At 39.2% G+C, this 17722-nt stretch overlaps 2 protein-coding genes across 5 annotated transcripts in view; both read left to right on the top strand.

The window, feature by feature from the left end:
- The first annotated feature begins 710 nt into the window (after nucleotides 1-710).
- zgc:92594 (uncharacterized protein LOC436996 homolog) lies at nucleotides 711-11656 on the top strand. Of its 4 annotated transcripts, none has more exons than XM_034164726.1 (8): nucleotides 711-998; nucleotides 4052-4768; nucleotides 4977-5085; nucleotides 5998-6093; nucleotides 7379-7612; nucleotides 8725-8747; nucleotides 9781-9929; nucleotides 10042-11656. In XM_034164726.1, the coding sequence occupies exons 2-8, from the start codon at nucleotides 4143-4145 to the stop codon at nucleotides 10305-10307; spliced, it is 1503 nt and encodes a 500-aa protein (XP_034020617.1). In that variant the 5' UTR covers nucleotides 711-998; nucleotides 4052-4142; the 3' UTR covers nucleotides 10308-11656. The 4 variants fall into 4 exon arrangements, with proteins under 4 accessions (XP_034020617.1, XP_034020620.1, XP_034020618.1 ...); XM_034164729.1 differs by having other exon boundaries at nucleotides 9790-9929; XM_034164727.1 differs by having other exon boundaries at nucleotides 4096-4768.
- A 427-nt stretch (nucleotides 11657-12083) lies between these two features.
- The window catches only part of mrpl48 (mitochondrial ribosomal protein L48), a 44049-nt gene continuing 38410 nt past the window's right edge, over nucleotides 12084-17722 (top strand). Inside the window, exons 1-8 of the mRNA XM_034164619.1 lie at nucleotides 12084-12225; nucleotides 12378-12433; nucleotides 14665-14696; nucleotides 15253-15341; nucleotides 15610-15779; nucleotides 16520-16622; nucleotides 16731-16820; nucleotides 17148-17266. Coding sequence (XP_034020510.1) covers nucleotides 12121-12225; nucleotides 12378-12433; nucleotides 14665-14696; nucleotides 15253-15341; nucleotides 15610-15779; nucleotides 16520-16622; nucleotides 16731-16820; nucleotides 17148-17225 — 723 coding nt within the window. The 5' untranslated portion in view covers nucleotides 12084-12120 and the 3' untranslated portion in view covers nucleotides 17226-17266. The remainder of the gene's footprint in view (nucleotides 12226-12377; nucleotides 12434-14664; nucleotides 14697-15252; nucleotides 15342-15609; nucleotides 15780-16519; nucleotides 16623-16730; nucleotides 16821-17147; nucleotides 17267-17722) is intronic.

Consider the following 17722-nt stretch of genomic DNA (forward strand, 5'->3'; position numbering starts at 1 on the left):
ATATATATATATATATATATATAGAATTTTTTGAGGTTTACAAAAAAGAAGTTAGAATCAACACTGATAAATGATCTATAAATTATGTCTGTTGGGATCATCACTCAAACGAAACCACTTGCTTGCTTTTATCTCCCCTTTTAGAATATTTTTGTAATGCATTATTTTGTCCTATATTTAGAATTGTTCAGTTCATCTGATGTTAAGTGTTTTGTAACGACTGACTGCATATTTGTGTGAGGTTAGCCTAAGTTATGAAATTCAATTCCATCAGTTTATATCAAACATAAATTTCACAGAAGTACATAAAATATCAACATGAATATGTATATATAAAACAAGAAATAAAAGATCATAAAAAGATAGCAATGCTACTATTTAAAACAAGCACCACAAGAGGTCACTAGCACCTAGAAGTGAATTAGGCATTTGCACAATTTTTTAATGACACCACATAAAATTCATCCTTCTCTATATAGAAATTTCCAAAATTGTATAATATATATGTATGTGTGTGTGTGTGTGTGTGTGTGTGTGTGTGTGTGTGTGTGTGTGTGTGTGTGTGTGTGTGTGTGTGTGTGTGTGTGTGTGTGTGTGTGTGTGTGTGTGTGTGTGTGTGTGTGTGTGTGTGTGTGTGTGTGTGTGTGTGTGTGTGTGTATTTCTAACAGAGCCCTACCAAGCTTCGTTGGTAGAAATCACGTGACCGCTTTTGACACGTGAGTCGGAACTGTTTCAGCAGCCAGGGCATCGTGAAGGTGTCGATACGTCGTTTGTTTAGTTTTGTTGCAGAACGAAAATTCTACATGTGAATCTAAATGTTAAGTGGCTGTAACATTTGGTATCTCAGCGATTAGTGGACGGTCTAAGGACTCCGAAAGCGAAACGTGAAGCTTGTTCGAATAGCGTCCGGGTAATAGCACGACAGGTGCGTCGCGGTTAGCCGACTCAGAAATCCGCTTTATACCTGAACCACCTGTAATTAAACACACCTTCGAAGGTAAGTGGCGCTGACTGCTTGACTTGAGGCCCAGTTTGAATTATAAGGGCATTCATTAGGTTAGATGAGAAATCTTCTGGGTTCTTGAACCTACTGTTGGGGAAAACTAGCCAAACCAGTGGTTACGGGGCCATGTTGGACGATTTGAATTTACTCAACTGTCTTGCATGATATAGTTTGAGTTATAATAAAGTCTTAAAAATGTGGAGTATTTCTAGATTTTGTGTCATTTAGGTAATATTTGCAGTTAATTTCTGTCTAAATGAGACCAGAGCCGGACAGTACTATTTACACATGTAAATCAAAAGTTATTTAGAAGAATGTTCATATATTTAACAAACGTGAATGAATATATTTTGATAGAAAGCACCATTGTGCAGACACAGTATAAATTTTGTATATGAATTATTCTTTCAATGTGTATAATTTTGAATGTTATTACATGATAGGCAATAATATACCTAAAATTTGTGAGGCTTTTTTTTTTTTTTTTTTTAGGTGTTTTGTTGTTGTTAAGTTATATTATTATTAAGTTATATTCATCTAGCACATGGTACATTTGGTCAAAATAATCTCCATTCATTTGAATTTATGCTGCATTCCAGACAACTACGGAACTTCGAAGTTTCTGCAGTCTTACTTGGAATAAGTATTTCAGACTAAAGCGGGAAACCTATGGAAAATTTAACTGCTTGATTCTGTCCTAGCTTTGCTCAATATGTTGGCACTCCAGGAGTTCAGGAAATAATCAGCTGACAGCCAAATACAGGCATTTTCGTGTATGACGTTGAACTGAAAAGCACTATAAATAATGTATTTTTAATTTAAACTTTATTTAACCAAGATCTATTTTACAAGGGAGACCTGGGCAATTTTTTTTTAGTTTCCAATTCACCTAACATGCACATATATATATGTGTGTGAGGTCAAAGTCAGGTGAAACTAAAAGTTTGATCACAGACAAGGTCATAGTTAACAGAGCAGAGTAGTGTGAAATTCCCAAGTTCAGTTTTCCTTTCTCTTTCGTTCATTCTTTCTTTCTTTTTTGTAGCATTTGCAGGTGTGAAGAACTTTGGTGACATCTAACAAGTATTGTAGAGCTGAAGCTATTAATAAGTTAGTTGATAGAAACATTTATTTTACCTTAAATTGGAATTTTTTTCCTGTTGTCCTTAATAATTTCTTTTCTCCATATAAATATATTTGGGTTGTACAACCCCTGGCAAAAATTATGGAATCACCGGCCTCAGAAGATGTTCATTCAGTTGTTTAATTTTGTAGAAAAAAAGCAGATCACAGACATGACACAAAACTAAAGTCATTTCAAATGGCAACTTTCTGGCTTTAAGAAACACTATAAGAAATCAGGAAAAAAAATTGTGGCAGTCAGTAACGGTTACTTTTTAGACCAAGCAGAGGGAAAAAAATATGGAATCACTCAATTCTGAGGAATAAATGATGGAATCATGAAAAACAAAAGAACGCTCCAACACATCACTAGTATTTTGTTGCGCCACGGCTGGCTTTTATAACAGCTTGCAGTCTCTGAGGCATGGACTTAATGAGTGACAAATGGTACTCTTCATCAATCTGGCTCCAACTTTCTCTGATTGCTGTTGCCAGATCAGCTTTGCAGGTTGGAGCCTTGTCATGGACCATTTTCTTCAACTTCCACCAAAGATTTTCAATTGGATTAAGATCCGGACTATTAACTATTATTACTATTTCAGGCCATGACATTGACCCTATGTGTCTTTTTCAAGGAATGTTTTCACAGCTTTTGCTCTATGGCAAGATGCATTATCATCTTGAAAAATGATTTCATCATCCCCAAACATCCTTTCAATTGATGGGATAAGAAAAGTGTCCAAAATATCAACGTAAACTTGTGCATTTATTGATGATGTAATGACAGCCATCTCCCCAGTGCCTTTACCTGACACGCAGCCCCATATCATCAATGACTGTGGAAATTTACATGCTCGATTTTTGAGACATATTGCTTTAAGTTTTCTGTCTTGATGCTTTGATGTCTTCCTTGGTCTACCAGTATGTTTGCCTTTAACAAGCTTCCCATGTTGTTTGTATTTGGTCCAGAGTTTAGACACAGCTGACTGTGAACAACCAACATCTTTTGCAACATTGCGTGATGATTTACCCTCTTTTAAGAGTTTGATAATCCTCTCCTTTGTTTCAATTGACATCTCTCGTGTTGGAGCCATGATTCATGTCAGTCCACTTGGTGCAACAGCTCTCCAAGGTGTGATCACTCCTTTTTAGATGCAGACTAACGAGCAGATCTGATTTGATGCAGGTGTTAGTTTTGGGGATGAAAATTTACAGGGTGATTCCATAATTTATTCCTCAGAATTGAGTGAGTCCATATTTTTTTCCCTCTGCTTGGTCTAAAAAAGTAACCATTACTGACTGCCACAATTTTTTTTCCTGATTTCTTATAGTGTTTCTTAAAGCCAGAAAGTTGCCATTTGAAATGACTTTAGTTTTGTGTCATGTCTGTGATCTGCTTTTTTCTACAAAATTAAACAACTGAATGAACATCCTCCGAGGCCGGTGATTCCATAATTATTGCCAGGGGTTGTAGGCAAAACAAGACATTTGAGGATGTCATCGTAGGATTTGGTATACATTCTTCACAAAAAAACTATTTTCTGACAATTTAGGAAGCAAAAAATTAATAATTGAGAAAATGACAGATTAATTGGTGGTAAAAATAATCTTTAGTTGTAGCAACAAGTGATTTTTTTATTATTATTATTATTATTTATTTATTTATTTATAACTTTTGATGGTGCTCAACATTGCGATGTGTGGCTCTTGCTCTCGCAGCTAGCAGGTGGCGGAATTTTCCGGCGTCTTCTGTTTAAAATCATTTGTAACATCTGGTTTACATCTGCTGCTCACCACCAAAATGTGAATGCAGCGTGGTCTTCATTTAGTTTTGTTTTTTTTTCCAGTTTCAGGCAGCTGACGCAGATTCAGTCTCAAAGGACAAAATTTTCTGACCCATTGCCATCTTTCACCTCTCCTCTCAGATTCCTGCTCCATCTCTACTCCTGATTGCTTTTTTTCCATTCAGGTCCATCTTCATCAGTGATTTTCCACTAGTTCCTTATTCCTGTCAGCATGGCGTGGGCTCAGTCAGAGCACTCCAGTGTTTTGCAGGACGAGCTCACCTGCCCGGTGTGCCTGGACCTGTACCGTGATCCCCTCTTACTCCCGTGCGGCCACAGCTTTTGCAAAACCTGCCTTGACCGCCTGAAGCGACAGGGTGAGCGAGGTCGATTCCGCTGTCCAGAGTGCCGCGAGAATCACCGATGCAACATCAAGTTGAAGAAAAACTTCAAACTGGGAAATATCGCAGAAGATCTCCGTCATCGACGCAGGGCTCCCGCTGCACCCGACACCGCCTTGATGTCGAGTGAGCTGACGTCTTTGCTCATGGCACGGCAGCCGGGAAAGGCCACCGTTCCATGTGACTACTGTCCTGCAGCCACTGCAGAGGTAGCGGACAGCAGCGCAGCAGGAGCAGGGTCCTCAGAAAGCAGTGAGAAGACCGAAGAGGGGGCGACTGCTTCTTCTTCTGCCGTTTCTACGGTCGCAGTCAAGACATGCTTGAAGTGTGAGGTGTCCATGTGCCACGAACACATAAAGCCACATCTGGAGCTCCCGGCATTCCGTGAGCACCTGCTGACTGATCCCATAAATGACTTCTGGAGAAGAAAGTGCCCTGATCACGATGAGATCTTCAGGTAAGCAGCTGACATAGACTCAAGTCTGCAGATATGCTCGCACGTTGGCAAATATTTTAAAATGCTTATTTTTAAAATAGTTGTCATATTTGGAAAAAAAAGATACAGACTGACAAAGGTTAAAACAGAGTTGCCCAATAAGTAACTATTAAGTAGCTTTCTAACCTGTTTTTTTTTTGGGGGGGGGGGGGTCTTAATCTTACTCCAGATACTACTGCATCGATGACAAGGTGTGTGTGTGCAATGCCTGTACTGCTGAAGGGACACACTTGGGACACACAATCAAGACCCTAAAAAACACAATGAAAGATCTGAAGGTATGATTTTTATCATTCACATGCTTTCTGCGCAGGTTTGGAAATAATTCTGAAGTACAGTGAAGCATGTTCAGATTTGATAAAAGCACGGTACTTTTGAAGATGTACTTTGTGTTGTTGAAGTTTCTTAGAAAGCTCTTAATAAGATTGCGTTACCTTGAAATCACAGCGCTGTGTGTTTATGAGCCTTTTGTTCACCCTTTTGTTGTTTGTCACACAATATCGCGGTGAGTCTGGAATCTCTGCCGCTGAATGTTGTTTGTATGGTGGATGTGAATGAGTGAGTCACATGACTCCACGTAGAGGCTTCCATGTCACTACTGTGTTTTTGGTTGAATTAAACCTGTCAAATACCCAGATAACTAAATAGTAATTAATTGACATGTATCAATAGTGCTGACGCAGAAGTAGTTTTGTAAATCGTGTGTCAGTTAGGTTGCACCGATGTGGCCCGCCGTCTGGGGCTCAGTGCAGGTGCAGTTGAACCTCTAAACACTGAAGCCACTTTGAAACATGTGAAGCAACTATTTTGAAACATTTAAAAAAAAAAAATCCTCTTGATGTTAACCATCTGAACACCAACTAGTTTCAGGCCTTTTTGTGTCCCCTTAATATTCGTCTGTGGTATCATTTTTCACTGCATCTGCAAGTTTTGTACCTCCATGGAAACAGCACAGTTTGACTTTTTGTAGAATTTTTTGTATATTTATTTTTATTTGTGTATTAATTTTTTCAGTTAAACACAGTTTGTGTCATCAGTCAGAATTGATGGGGAGGTGTGGGGTTAAGTTGAATTTATTTGACACCTTATTTTACTTGCAGAAAAAAGTGTTTTTTTTTGGAGGGGGGGGGGGTTTGTACAGTATCATGATTTCTAAATCTTAACATTTTGTTCCCGTTTCTGCTCACCAGGGCACGCTGAATAAGCAGCTGAGCAGGGCTGAAAGAAAGTTCAGTTTGACGGAGAGAAGACTTGATGAGCAGAAGCAGAAGGAGGTTCAGAATAAGGTACAAAATTCCCACACACCTATGAGGTTAGCGGTTTGTAGCGTCACACCGGGTAATGTGAAAGGAGTGGTTTCACTTATGATCAGTATTTGGACCAGACACCCGTAACGGGGGATGTGCTTGGAGCTACAGTAGCTCTCACATAGAGCTTTAGTAGATTTCCTTCATATTTGGTTTGATATTTGGATCCAGTCCTGGCTCGATTCCCGTGGTTTGGACAGATTACTCTCTCAATACAACTCAAATATACCTATATTCCTACTTTTAAATTCTGATAAGACTGAAGTTATGGTTCTTGGTCCAGCGAGGTATCGGCATCAATTTGATCAGCTAGCACTTAGCTTAGGTTCGTGTGTTATACATCATACGGAGTAATTTTTGATCCTACGTTGTCCTTTAATCTCCACATTAGAGACATTATGAGGACTGCTTTCTTCCATTTGTGAAATATAGTGAAGATTCGTCCCATCCTGTCTGTGGCTGATGCTGAGACTTTGATTCATGCATTTGTCTCTTCTAGATTGGACTATTGTAATGCTCTATTTTCTGGCTTACCGCAGTCCAGGATTAGGGGTCTTCAACTGGTTCAAAATGCTGTTGCCAGACTTTTGACACAAAGCAGAAAGTTTGACCACATTACGCCTGTTTTGGCGTCCCTGCACTGGCTTCCAGTTAATGCAAGATCGGATTTTAAAGTACTGTTATTAGTTTATAAAATTGTTCATGGACTTGCACCTCCCTATCTGGCTGACCTAGTAAGCCCCTATGTACCAGCTCGGGCCCTGCGTTCTCAGGGTGCAGGACTTCTATGTGTTCCCAGGGTGAATAAAAAGTCTGCCGGTCACAGAGCTTTCTCCTGCCGTGCTCCAGCTCTGTGGAAAGATCTCCCGGCACACATTCGGCAGTCTAATACTGTGGAGACTTTTAAGTCACATTTTCCCTGTTTTATCATAAGTGTTATGATGTGTTTTTATTCTTGTATTCTTTTATGGTCATCTTTTTATTGTGTTTTATATTTTTTTAATTCAGTTTTTTTGTTGTTTTATGTTGTGTGAAGCACCTTGAGACAAGTTTGTCGTCAATTGGCGCTATATAAATTAATAAATTTGAATTTTGAATTTGAAATATTCATCTAGAATAGAATTTTTTTTTTTTTAACTTTCTGTAATAACTGACAAAAATGTTGAACTTTTTCCACAGCATTCAATTCTGTTTTTGAGATGCACCTGTAGATCGCTGCTCCTGATGAGTCTTTCTCTCTTTCTCAATCATTTCCCTCCTGCAGAAGCTGATGGATGACATTGACCAGAGCCTGACCAGATTGGGCGAGCAGATGAAAGAAAAAGTGCCCGTCTTCATCGACAGGCTGCGTGATTGCACGAAAAGTCAATGTGACGCCAACAAAATGACGATTCAAAGAAACATGATTAAGATCCGCCAGGACCAGGTCCGACTCCAGGCCGTCACCTCCGGCATTAGAGTGCTCGTGCAGGAAAATGACCCGTTCCACTTCATTGAGGTGCGCTGCATCATTCCGCACGGTGTCAGAGGTTTTTCCCGTTTCTGGCCCATAATGTGCAGGTCTCCAAACAGCTGATGCACCTCTGAAATATCCAGAGTTCCAATCTGACAGGGAATGTGTTCATTTAAGAAAGTGGACTCGAGTCCTTTACCGGATGATGGATCAGCACACAATTCCACGACAAAGTAATGCTACACAGTAAAATCACCAGTGTTGAATTAACATTGACAGTGTACATATGTACACTGTCAATGTTAATTCAACATGGTCAGTGTTAGTTTTACACTGGGGATTTTACTGTGTCATGATTAATGGAGGAGCTGATTGCACTGAAGTGACTTAGACTTTTCTGGGGCTCCTGACTGAAACGTTACAGTTTGAAAATGAGATACTGTCTTCATCCCTGAGGGGGGGATTATCATCTGTCACGCTGTCGTGGGAACACGACAAAAGTCGAGTGGACTGTCCTCTCCCAGCTGGTTCTGCATTCACTGAAAGATAAATTTCAACTCTTAATCTTATATTATTTGGTAATAATATCAGTATTAAAAGCTTAGTTTCCTCTTTGACTTTCCACACAATTGATACAATTTACTTTGTGTTGAATTCTGTTGTAAAGTATTGTTGTTTCTGTGGTATATTGCAAAGTTACAGCTAATGTTATTGCTAGTAAAGTATTTATTTTGGGGGGGGGGGATCAATGGCAAAATATGGGGAGTTTGTAAAGTGAAAATGTTTGTGTTGACAACCAACATGTTTGAGCTGTGTGAGCATTCTCTTGCCCATCCAGCAGGTATCCAACAAAAAGTTCATGTGAAGCATGTTCAGAGTTTTAACCCATATGGGTTAAAATACTAAATTGTTTCCAGAAGAGGTGATTTTTGGTGATTATTGGCAATGTAAAAATTGTGATGTGTTTATTTGAACACTAAGGAACAAATTTATGGCCATACCAAAGAAAATCCTTTTCATGATTTAAATTGTAAAAAATTCAGAGATGATGACACCTTTAACAGATTATTTATTTATTTATTTTTAAAGGCAGCATGAGGGGTTTTTGGGTTTCTTCGGAATATTCCCTCAGACTTCTCCCTTTGTTTCTCTTTTAGGTTTACAGCACAACAGGAAAACAGTAAGTTCAGCTTTTAATTGATTATGTATTTTGTCTGTTAAGGGGTAGAGAAATCCACTGAAGACACGGATCAGTAGCATTTGACTTATGTCTAGTTGATATTTTCCCACGCTAGACTAATGTCTAGTTAAAAAGCTTGTCGGTCTAGTGATTAAAAGTGTTTGACAAGACCAATGAATGACTTTGTGAATGAAGCTATTTGAATATTGGGCCCCATTTAAAAAAAAAAAAAAAAAAAAAAAAAACAAGCAAAAAAAAAAAATTAGCTTATCATCCTTGACATCAGAAAAAGTGGCGAGGGAGGGCTGATTTTCTTTTTCTTCTTAAAAACAGGTACATATGTCATTTCAGATCTGAAAAACAACACATACATCACTTGCATACCAAGTGAGGAACTGAAAATATCAACTATTTTTAAAATAAATCTTTTTTTCCTTGTTGAATACAGTCAGTGTACTGCTGGCTAGTAGCGTGATAAACATGCATACTGTGTGTGAGTGATACAGAACAACTGACTGTGTGATTGTCAATGACAAGTCGGGAGTTCCGGGCCCGGCACGGTAAAATTCGTCCGTCTTCGGCCAAAGCATACACATTCACATAAAAGCAGAGGATCATGTAAGCAAATGTTTGTTACTTTACATACATTCAACACAAAATGAAAGCGTTTTATCATGGTGTAGATTTACAAATACAATATTGATTGAATACATGCACATGATGTGACGATTAATGCTACGCTGAGGCTCACCGTCAGAGGTTCACACGCACCTTCAACTGCTTAGTCCAATTAAGGGTCACGGGGGTCTGGAGTCTATCCCAGCAGTCATAGTGCAAGCTTCCAAATACGTGGGGCCACTACCTTGGACCAGGAGGACCAGTAACACAATTGGTGCTACTGGTCCTGTCCAGTAGGCTCAAAAAATATTTTCCTACTACTGCTGTTAATTAACCTTAGAATCTTCAATGATGATTTGTTAGCTGGAAAATGTTTTTTACACACTGTGTGTGTGTGTGCACGCGCGTGCTTTAGGTGCAGCAGGCAGCTGAAGAAAACCCTCTTCTACCCAGAATACGTGAACATGATGACAGACTGTCTGGAAACGACGATGGAAGAAGAAATGCACACGTTTCTTCAGGACGAGCTGGCATCTCATATCATTGTTGCCATCAACACCCTGTGTAAGAACGTCTCCCCCGTTTGTGTGGTTTCTTGTCAGATTTTTTTTTTGGGAGTAGATTTGTAAGACACACTGAGTGTGAAAAACTAAAAATCCCCCCTCCCCCAAACCAGGTCCTCTTTCACCACTTGAGTATGACGAAGAGCAGGAAGAGACTGTAGACGAGGAAAATTACGAGGACGAGTTTGACGGCAGTGATGACGAAATCAGGAGTGATGATGATGAGGAGGAAGAGGAGGAGGACGAGGAGGAGGGAGAGGAAGGACACAACCAGAATGACGTGGCTGACGAGCTGTACAGCCCAGGGGAGGAAGAGGAGGAGGAGTACGACGATGATGATGATGATGAAGAAGAGGAGGACAATGGTGATGTTTTATAAATGACTTCCTTTGTTTTGTTTATTAATTATTATGATTAGTTTAAATACCAGTTGGAATATTCTCAGTTTGGTTCTTGACTCTGTCGTACAGGTTCATTTTTACAAATGTCTCAACGTTGCAAAAATCACTTTTATAAACGCTGGTGTCCCGGATTAAAATGTAACTTTGAGCGAAGGATGGCAAACTGATGTCAATGAAGCATCGCGCACGTTATATCAACTGGCTGCCATTTTCAAAACTGTAAAGTTTAAAAAATGCATTTTCCTGAGTGCCATCTGTTTTATTTATTTATTTATTTTATTCTGATTTGATATTAAAATCAACTTGGCGATACTTGAAGTCTGAGGAGACGTGACTGCATTCCTGTGAGAGTTTCTCGGTAGCACCAGACGTTTGCTGTGATGAATGACGCCGTCCAAAGGGTTTAAACGTCACCGAGTTGATTTTAATGTTGCAAGAGAACAAAGTGAGGTCACATGCACAGAGAAAAGGCAGTTAAAAGCACTTTTTTAATGTGTTAACTTTCACTTTTGCAGTTTAGAAAACTTTCTGTTAATGTAACGTGTGTGGTAATTTCTATTTTAATGGTCTGATCCTTTTTTCATTGCAGTGCCTTCACCTCCGACATGTTTTTCTAAATGCATAAATATGAATGTATGTCCAAAACAATGTCACTGGAATGCTTCAGGTTGAATTTGGTCAAATCCTCTGCATGCCATTTGTCGCCTGATGGGGAAAAATGAGTAAAAGCTTTTCTGCGGCTGACCGTAAAACCTGTGCGGGGTTTTTTTTTTTTGTTTTGTTTTTTTGTGCAAATATTAGCAGATATGCTCTTGTTTGTTTTGATGACTGACAGGTTTTTGCATGTTACAGCTCAGAAACCGCTGCTTGACAGAATCATCACGTCCAATAAATGATCTGAAAATAGAAGAATAAATATTTAAAGTTCATTGTTTTACTTTTCCACATGAAACTTTGTGGGAACACCGGAAGGTGACTCCTGAAGGATGTTTCCTGACTTTGTGGTTCTGTTTAAACATTTGATGCTGTTGACGCATTGTGAATTCATTCATGTGTTTTGAGGATGTGAGATTTGAGCCAGAGTGCATGTGCGGGTTTGCACGGATTCTTTGACAGAGTTTGCACTGTGGGACGACTTTGCTTGCTTCGCTTAGTTGTGCATTAGAAGTACTTAAAGCACAGTTTGTACTCTTTGCTGTGCTGTTTTTGCACTTTAAAATAAAGTGAGCTTTGTTCAGATTAAAGTATTAAATGTTGTAATTTTGATACGGGTCATTTTGTGAAGAGCCAAAATAAGACACATTAATAAAGTTTGCTGAAACAATCAGGATTTTGTGTTAGGTTTGTGTGTGCAAAAACACAAGCACACATCATGCACGGTGGACGTCCTGGAATAGTCCTGCAGGTGACGGCTGTATTATTTCATACAAGCAAACTTTTTTTTTTTTTTTTTCTTTTTTTTTTTGATGTGATGCATTGTGTGTGCTGTTGTAAAACTGAGTTACAAGATATTTTTATTGTATTTATTTATTTATTTTGCTCGCAAAGGCTTACAGAGATGGTTTATATTATTTTAGCCTATTTTTGTATGTATGTGTGTATATATATATATATATATTATTAGTGAGCGCTGCAGCAATGAAAAAACATTTTCCAAAGTACATTTCTGATTGCTGTTCAAGCAAAACGACAGCGGAATGTTTATTCTGGAAAGGCGCTCAGGACGCTCTTTAAAGAAGACGGATTGGCTTCCGGTTTTCTGCACATTCATTTCCGTTAGCATAACAGTTGATGTGTTTACGGTATTTTCACTTTAATTTGCTGAAGTTAATTGGAACGAAACACTCGCCGTTTGTTTTTAGTAGAAATTCTGCCACAAATCCCGTCTTCAGAATGGTAATTTATTTTTTTAAGTTAGCTAGTTTATTTTTTTGTTGCCTCGTCAGCCGTCTTTTGGAGTGTTAGCCTGACAACCGGCTATTATTAGCGTGTTAGCTAGTCTATAAACATGACCTGAACATTAACTAATGGTTTTATTTCACTTTCAGGCCTTTTTAACACGACAACAGTTTGTATTCAGTAAAATCGTTCCGTCGTTATACCGGTAAGCCTTTATTTTCGAATGATTAAATTATTTTTGTACTTTTGGAATGTTTAAATGAGTAAAAAGTCATGTTGTAATTACTGTGTTATAGTAAAAAAAAAAAAAAAAAGCTGGTTTATTTGGAAATTCAACAAGTACATAAAATTAAAAAGGGCGCATTCAACAGTGGCAAACTGGGGAGACCAGAGAGTGTGTGCCAACTACAGGGGCATCACACTACTCAGCCTCCCTAGTAAAGTCTACTCCAAGGTGCTGGAAAGGAGGGTTCAGGTGGTAGTCAAACCTCTTAAGAGGAACAATACACCAGCTCTTCACTCACACAAGGATCCTAGAGGGTGCCTGGCAGTATGCCCATCCAGATTACATGTGTTTTGTGGACTTGGAGAAGAGGTATGATCAGGTACCCCTGGAGATACTGTGGGAGGTACTACGGGTCAGGAGTATAGAGTGAGGGGCTCCCTTCTCAGGGCCATCCAATCTCTGTACTCCTCTCTGGTCCTGTTTGCTTCAGCCTGTGACCTCCATCACTCACTGGATTGGTTCGCAGCTGAGTGTGAAGTGGTTGGGATGAGGATCAGCACCTCTAAATCAGAGGCCATGGTTCCTAACAGGAAACCGGTGGATTGCCTACTCCGGGTAGGCAAGGAATGAGGTCTTGCCCCAAATGACGGAGTTCAAGTACCTCAGGATCTTGTTCACGAGTGAGGGGACAGTGGGGCATGGGATTGTCCAGAGATTCAGTGCAGCAGGGACAGCGTTGCATTTGCTCTACCGTAGTGTTGTGATGAAAAGGGAGCTGAGCCAAAAGGCAAAGCTCTTGATCTACTGGTCAGTCTTTGTTCCTACTCTCACCTATGGTCATTAGGGTTGGGTCATGACCGAATTAACTAAATCACGGGGGCAAGCGGCCAAAATGGGCTTCTTCAGGAAGGTGGCTGGGGTCTCTCTTGGAGACAGGTTAAGAAGCTCATTCGTGAGGAGCTCAGAGTAAAGTCGCTGCTCCTTCACATTGAAAGGAGCCAGCTGAGATGGTTCGGGCATCTGGTAAGGATGCCCCCTGGGCACCTCCATGGGGAGGTGTTCCAGGCATGTCCAGCTGGGAGGAGACCCTGGGGAAGACCCGGGACTCAGTGGAGAGATTATATCTCCACACTGGCCTTGAATGCCTCGGGATCTACCAGTCAGAGGTGGTTAATGTGGCCTGGAAAAGGGAAGTTTGGGGTTCCCTGCTGGAGTTGTTGGCCCCATGACCCAATTTCAGATAAGTAGTTGAAGATGAGTGAGTGAGTGAGTGACATTCAGCAGGTACATTTTGAGGATAGCACAAAAAAGACGAGTTGTCATCTTTCCTTTGCAGTCTTCAAAAAAAAAAAAAAAAAGGAAATGACTAAAACTGAATAGGTTAAAAACTATTAAAACTAATTAAAAACTATTGAAAGTAAATGTATTTTGCTAGTGTAGTATAGAATCTGTAAAATTATGTATTTCTGTGAATGCATTTGTAAGTGCCTGTAAAACTCACACTAAATATAATGTTTGTGTTTGATTATGAACAACGTGAACCAGTGCAACTCATCATCGGCTCCTTTAGTTTGTGGCTGTATGGGCTGAGTTTGAATGGCGAAAAAATAAATAAAGTGGCTATTCATAAGGTGCCATGTTTCTTTTTTCACAGTACAGCATTCATTGACAAACCACTCTGATTATCGTGGGACAAAGGGAGACATCACAACGTTGAAACATTTCAAGAGGCAACTGACAAATTTCAAGCTCAAAACTAAGGATTAGAGCCGTTCCTGACCTGTAATATTGGGTAGATTAAATAAGTAAGTTGCCTCTAAGAGCAAGGAACACAACTGTCAGTTGATCTATTGATGGTCAGTCCTGTACCCACATTAAAACACTTGCCTCCTTGGTGGGTCAGACAGGTCTGATAATTGGCATCGATGTACTGGCTCAAGAAAGTCAAGACCAGGCTGAGTGAATATCTTCTTAGTCTAGACACTAAAAATGTGATGACCGATTTTATTCCATTTTTGGACATAAATCTGTGTGTTAATTGTGGAAATTAATGCATGAACCAATTTAAAATAATAGAGTAGCGCCTCTCCTTTTTCATAATAAGAATGCAGTTGAAATGTAAAATTCTTGTGCAACAAGTTTGTTTTTCCTCTTCAAAAATGTCTAAGTTAACTGAGATAGTTGCATCCTGTGATGTTTTGTTGTTACAGGGCCACACCATCCATCCAGAGCCCTGTGTGTGGTAAGCAGTCAGAAATTCATATGAATTAAAAAGTATATTTTTGTGATTAATGTGCTGAGCAGGACTGTTCATTTTAAACACAATGTTAGCTGTCCCTTTTAAGGTTGTTCACAGGTTTTAAAGTAGATTAAGTAAAAGAGTAAAAACTGGTATGACCCACTTGACCTTCCTCCCTGACACACACACACACACATAAATATTTGAAACGGTAACTGTCACATTGGCTGCTAAGTAATTATTAGTTGAAGTTCTTTAAATTTATTTGGAGATAAAAACACAACAGGATATTTTTAATTCCTGACAATAATATATAGAACTGACATTAAGCAACAGGTTTTAATGTGTGTCGTCCCCTGATGGAGCGGAGGTGAGATCAGATAGAACTTCATCGATAGAAGAATTATCAGCTTTTATGACATATTTCAGGATGTACTTCAGCGGGTCTGCACAGCTGGTTTTTGCACATTTACAAACACTCCCTCTGCTGGAAATAACTAAATATGCAGCGCCCGTCGTCTGTGTTAGCTGAAGTCTTTTTGACTGGTTGTTTCTCCAGACGGCGTGGTTTCACTTCACCACAGACAGTATAGAAGCATGCCAACCCATGGGATCGGTAGGTGGCGTCATCTTGTACCACAAGAAGAGGTAAGATTTTTATATATATTTAATATATATCATGTTTTCCCTCAGGCCAGTCACAGGTTTGATCATGAGTAATTTAAGCTTTTTTAAAAAAAAAATTCACATTGGATTTGATGCACTTTTATCCCATTGCTACACCAATTTTTATAAAATGATATAATTAAGTCATCCATACAAGACCTGTATTTGGTTTTATTTCAAACACTCTTACAATTGATGGCAGCTGTCATGAAGAGAAACTTACCTCATGCTCATCTTTTTTTTTTTTAAGCCAAAGAAAAGGAGAGAAAAACTTCAGATGAAGCCGCTGGTGGAGGAGACTGACACAGCGTACGGAACTCTGAATGTGAAGGTGTGGGGTCACGACATGACACTGGTGGAGCATTACGCTCAATACATCCACAACCTCTGCAACCGGCTCCAAATCAAAGTGGCAGAATGGTGAGAGGAGGGTCCAACGTTTATCACCACCTCACTATGTTTTAGTAACGTGCACACATGTTGAGATGTTGCACGCAAAAAAAAAAAAAATCTGACATTGATCACAACTGGAAATGCTGCCAAGAGGCTTCGCCGGTAAAATGTAATCAGTTTCCACTGTAACTGTCCTCATTATGCCAGTTAATAGTTTTCAATGTAACTGTTGGTTTGAGCGTTTAAAAAGATAACGTGTTTCTTCATGTTGGGGGTTAATTGCAAATTGTAATTTTTTTTAAACATCTTAAGCGCAAGATCAGAGCTCTGCACAAGTGCCAAAATGATTATTGACATACAAATTAATGGATTTATTATTACTATTATTATTCTTATTATTATTTTGTCTGTCATTTATCATTGGTGTGGTTAAGAAATAGTAAACATACCTGGGCTGATGAGGCAACAAGCACTATAATAATAGTAAAAAAAAGTCGCTGATGCATTTTCAGCATCCACATAATGGAGAATGTCAAACTGTTACTAATTTGCTGCTTTCCTTTTTTTGAAATTATGTTATCACCTTGCTGTACTCACTCAATCTACAGGTGCCTTCCAAACTATTAACCATTATTAATTTAAATATTAAACGTACATAACCTTGAGAAGGCTGACGTGCAGGAAATTGTACAAAAAACGTGAACACGTATTTAAAAAATGTTGGCAATACACAAGCTGTTGAATGTCTTTTGTTTGTTACCGTGCAGCTACGCTTTGCCAACCAAAACCACAGAGGTCCTGCTAATGCCGGAACAAGGAACCAAGATCTTCATCGATGCTGTTCTTAAGACTCATGAGCGAGTGGTGCAGGCAAGATTACTCACTTCTCTCTGTGTGTCAACACTTACGCATGAACATCTGGAGGATTTTTTTTTTTTTATGTTTTGGGGTCTAATTGTGTGTGTGTTGTGTGTGTAGCTGAGTTTTCTGGACACCACGTTGTGCACGGTCTTCTTGGAGGTTCTCTTAAAGAACCAGCCTGAGGGAGTGCAGCTGTCTGTGCAGCAGGTGAGTTCAGTGACAGCCAGCGAGCATCATTTTCTTTGATACAATACACACAAACACATTCAGCTTCTTAATTTTGAAGTATTTTACAACAATATGGGGATTTTAAATAAAAACAGTGAACAGACCTGATTTGCTGTTCAGAGTGTTTTGTTAATGCATGAAATAAGATCATTTCATAAAACGACATTATTAAGAGTTTACTGTTTACTGCCTGTGGGTTGTTGTTGGTTCCGTTTCGGGAAAGATGATGTGATCTTGTGAGAACTTGCTGTAGCTGTGGATTTAAGACTTTGTCTGTTGGCATTACCTTTCTCGCCATCTTCTCAGCACACCGAGGCTGATTTCCAGGCTCGTTTCAAGGCGCGTCCGGAGATGGAAAACCTGATGGCTAAGATCAACCAGTAGGACCTGTGACCTTCCAAAATCTCAGCTTCATGTCCAGAACTGTACGTGACACATTTTACACATTGTCATCATAAAAAAACGAGTTAAAGTGACAGATTATTAACAGTGACATAATGGCACATAATCGTATATTAAAAAAATATCTTGACATTCCTGACTGTTTCACAGTTAGATTCGTACAGAAAAAATGATATTTCCTCTGTGTCATCCCTTACACTCTGGTTGATGGTGTTATTTGTTGAGTTTCGACGCACTCTTGCAATGCATGCAACATTGTAGAAACTAAACGCGGTACGTTTATGAGGTGAACCATTTATTTGTACAATGTCGAATCACAACAAAGTCATCTCAAGGCTCTGGGCCCTAGTAAGGTTGAGACATCACTCACCCCATGAGCAACCACACTGGTGACAGTTTATAATAAGTAAAATACCCGGTTTTTGTTAAATTTTTATTGCGTTCATCTGTAGTAATGATACACAATCACACTTTCTGCC

The sequence above is a fragment of the Thalassophryne amazonica genome, chromosome 23, assembly GCF_902500255.1.
Source record: "Thalassophryne amazonica chromosome 23, fThaAma1.1, whole genome shotgun sequence".
NCBI lineage: Eukaryota > Metazoa > Chordata > Actinopteri > Batrachoidiformes > Batrachoididae > Thalassophryne > Thalassophryne amazonica.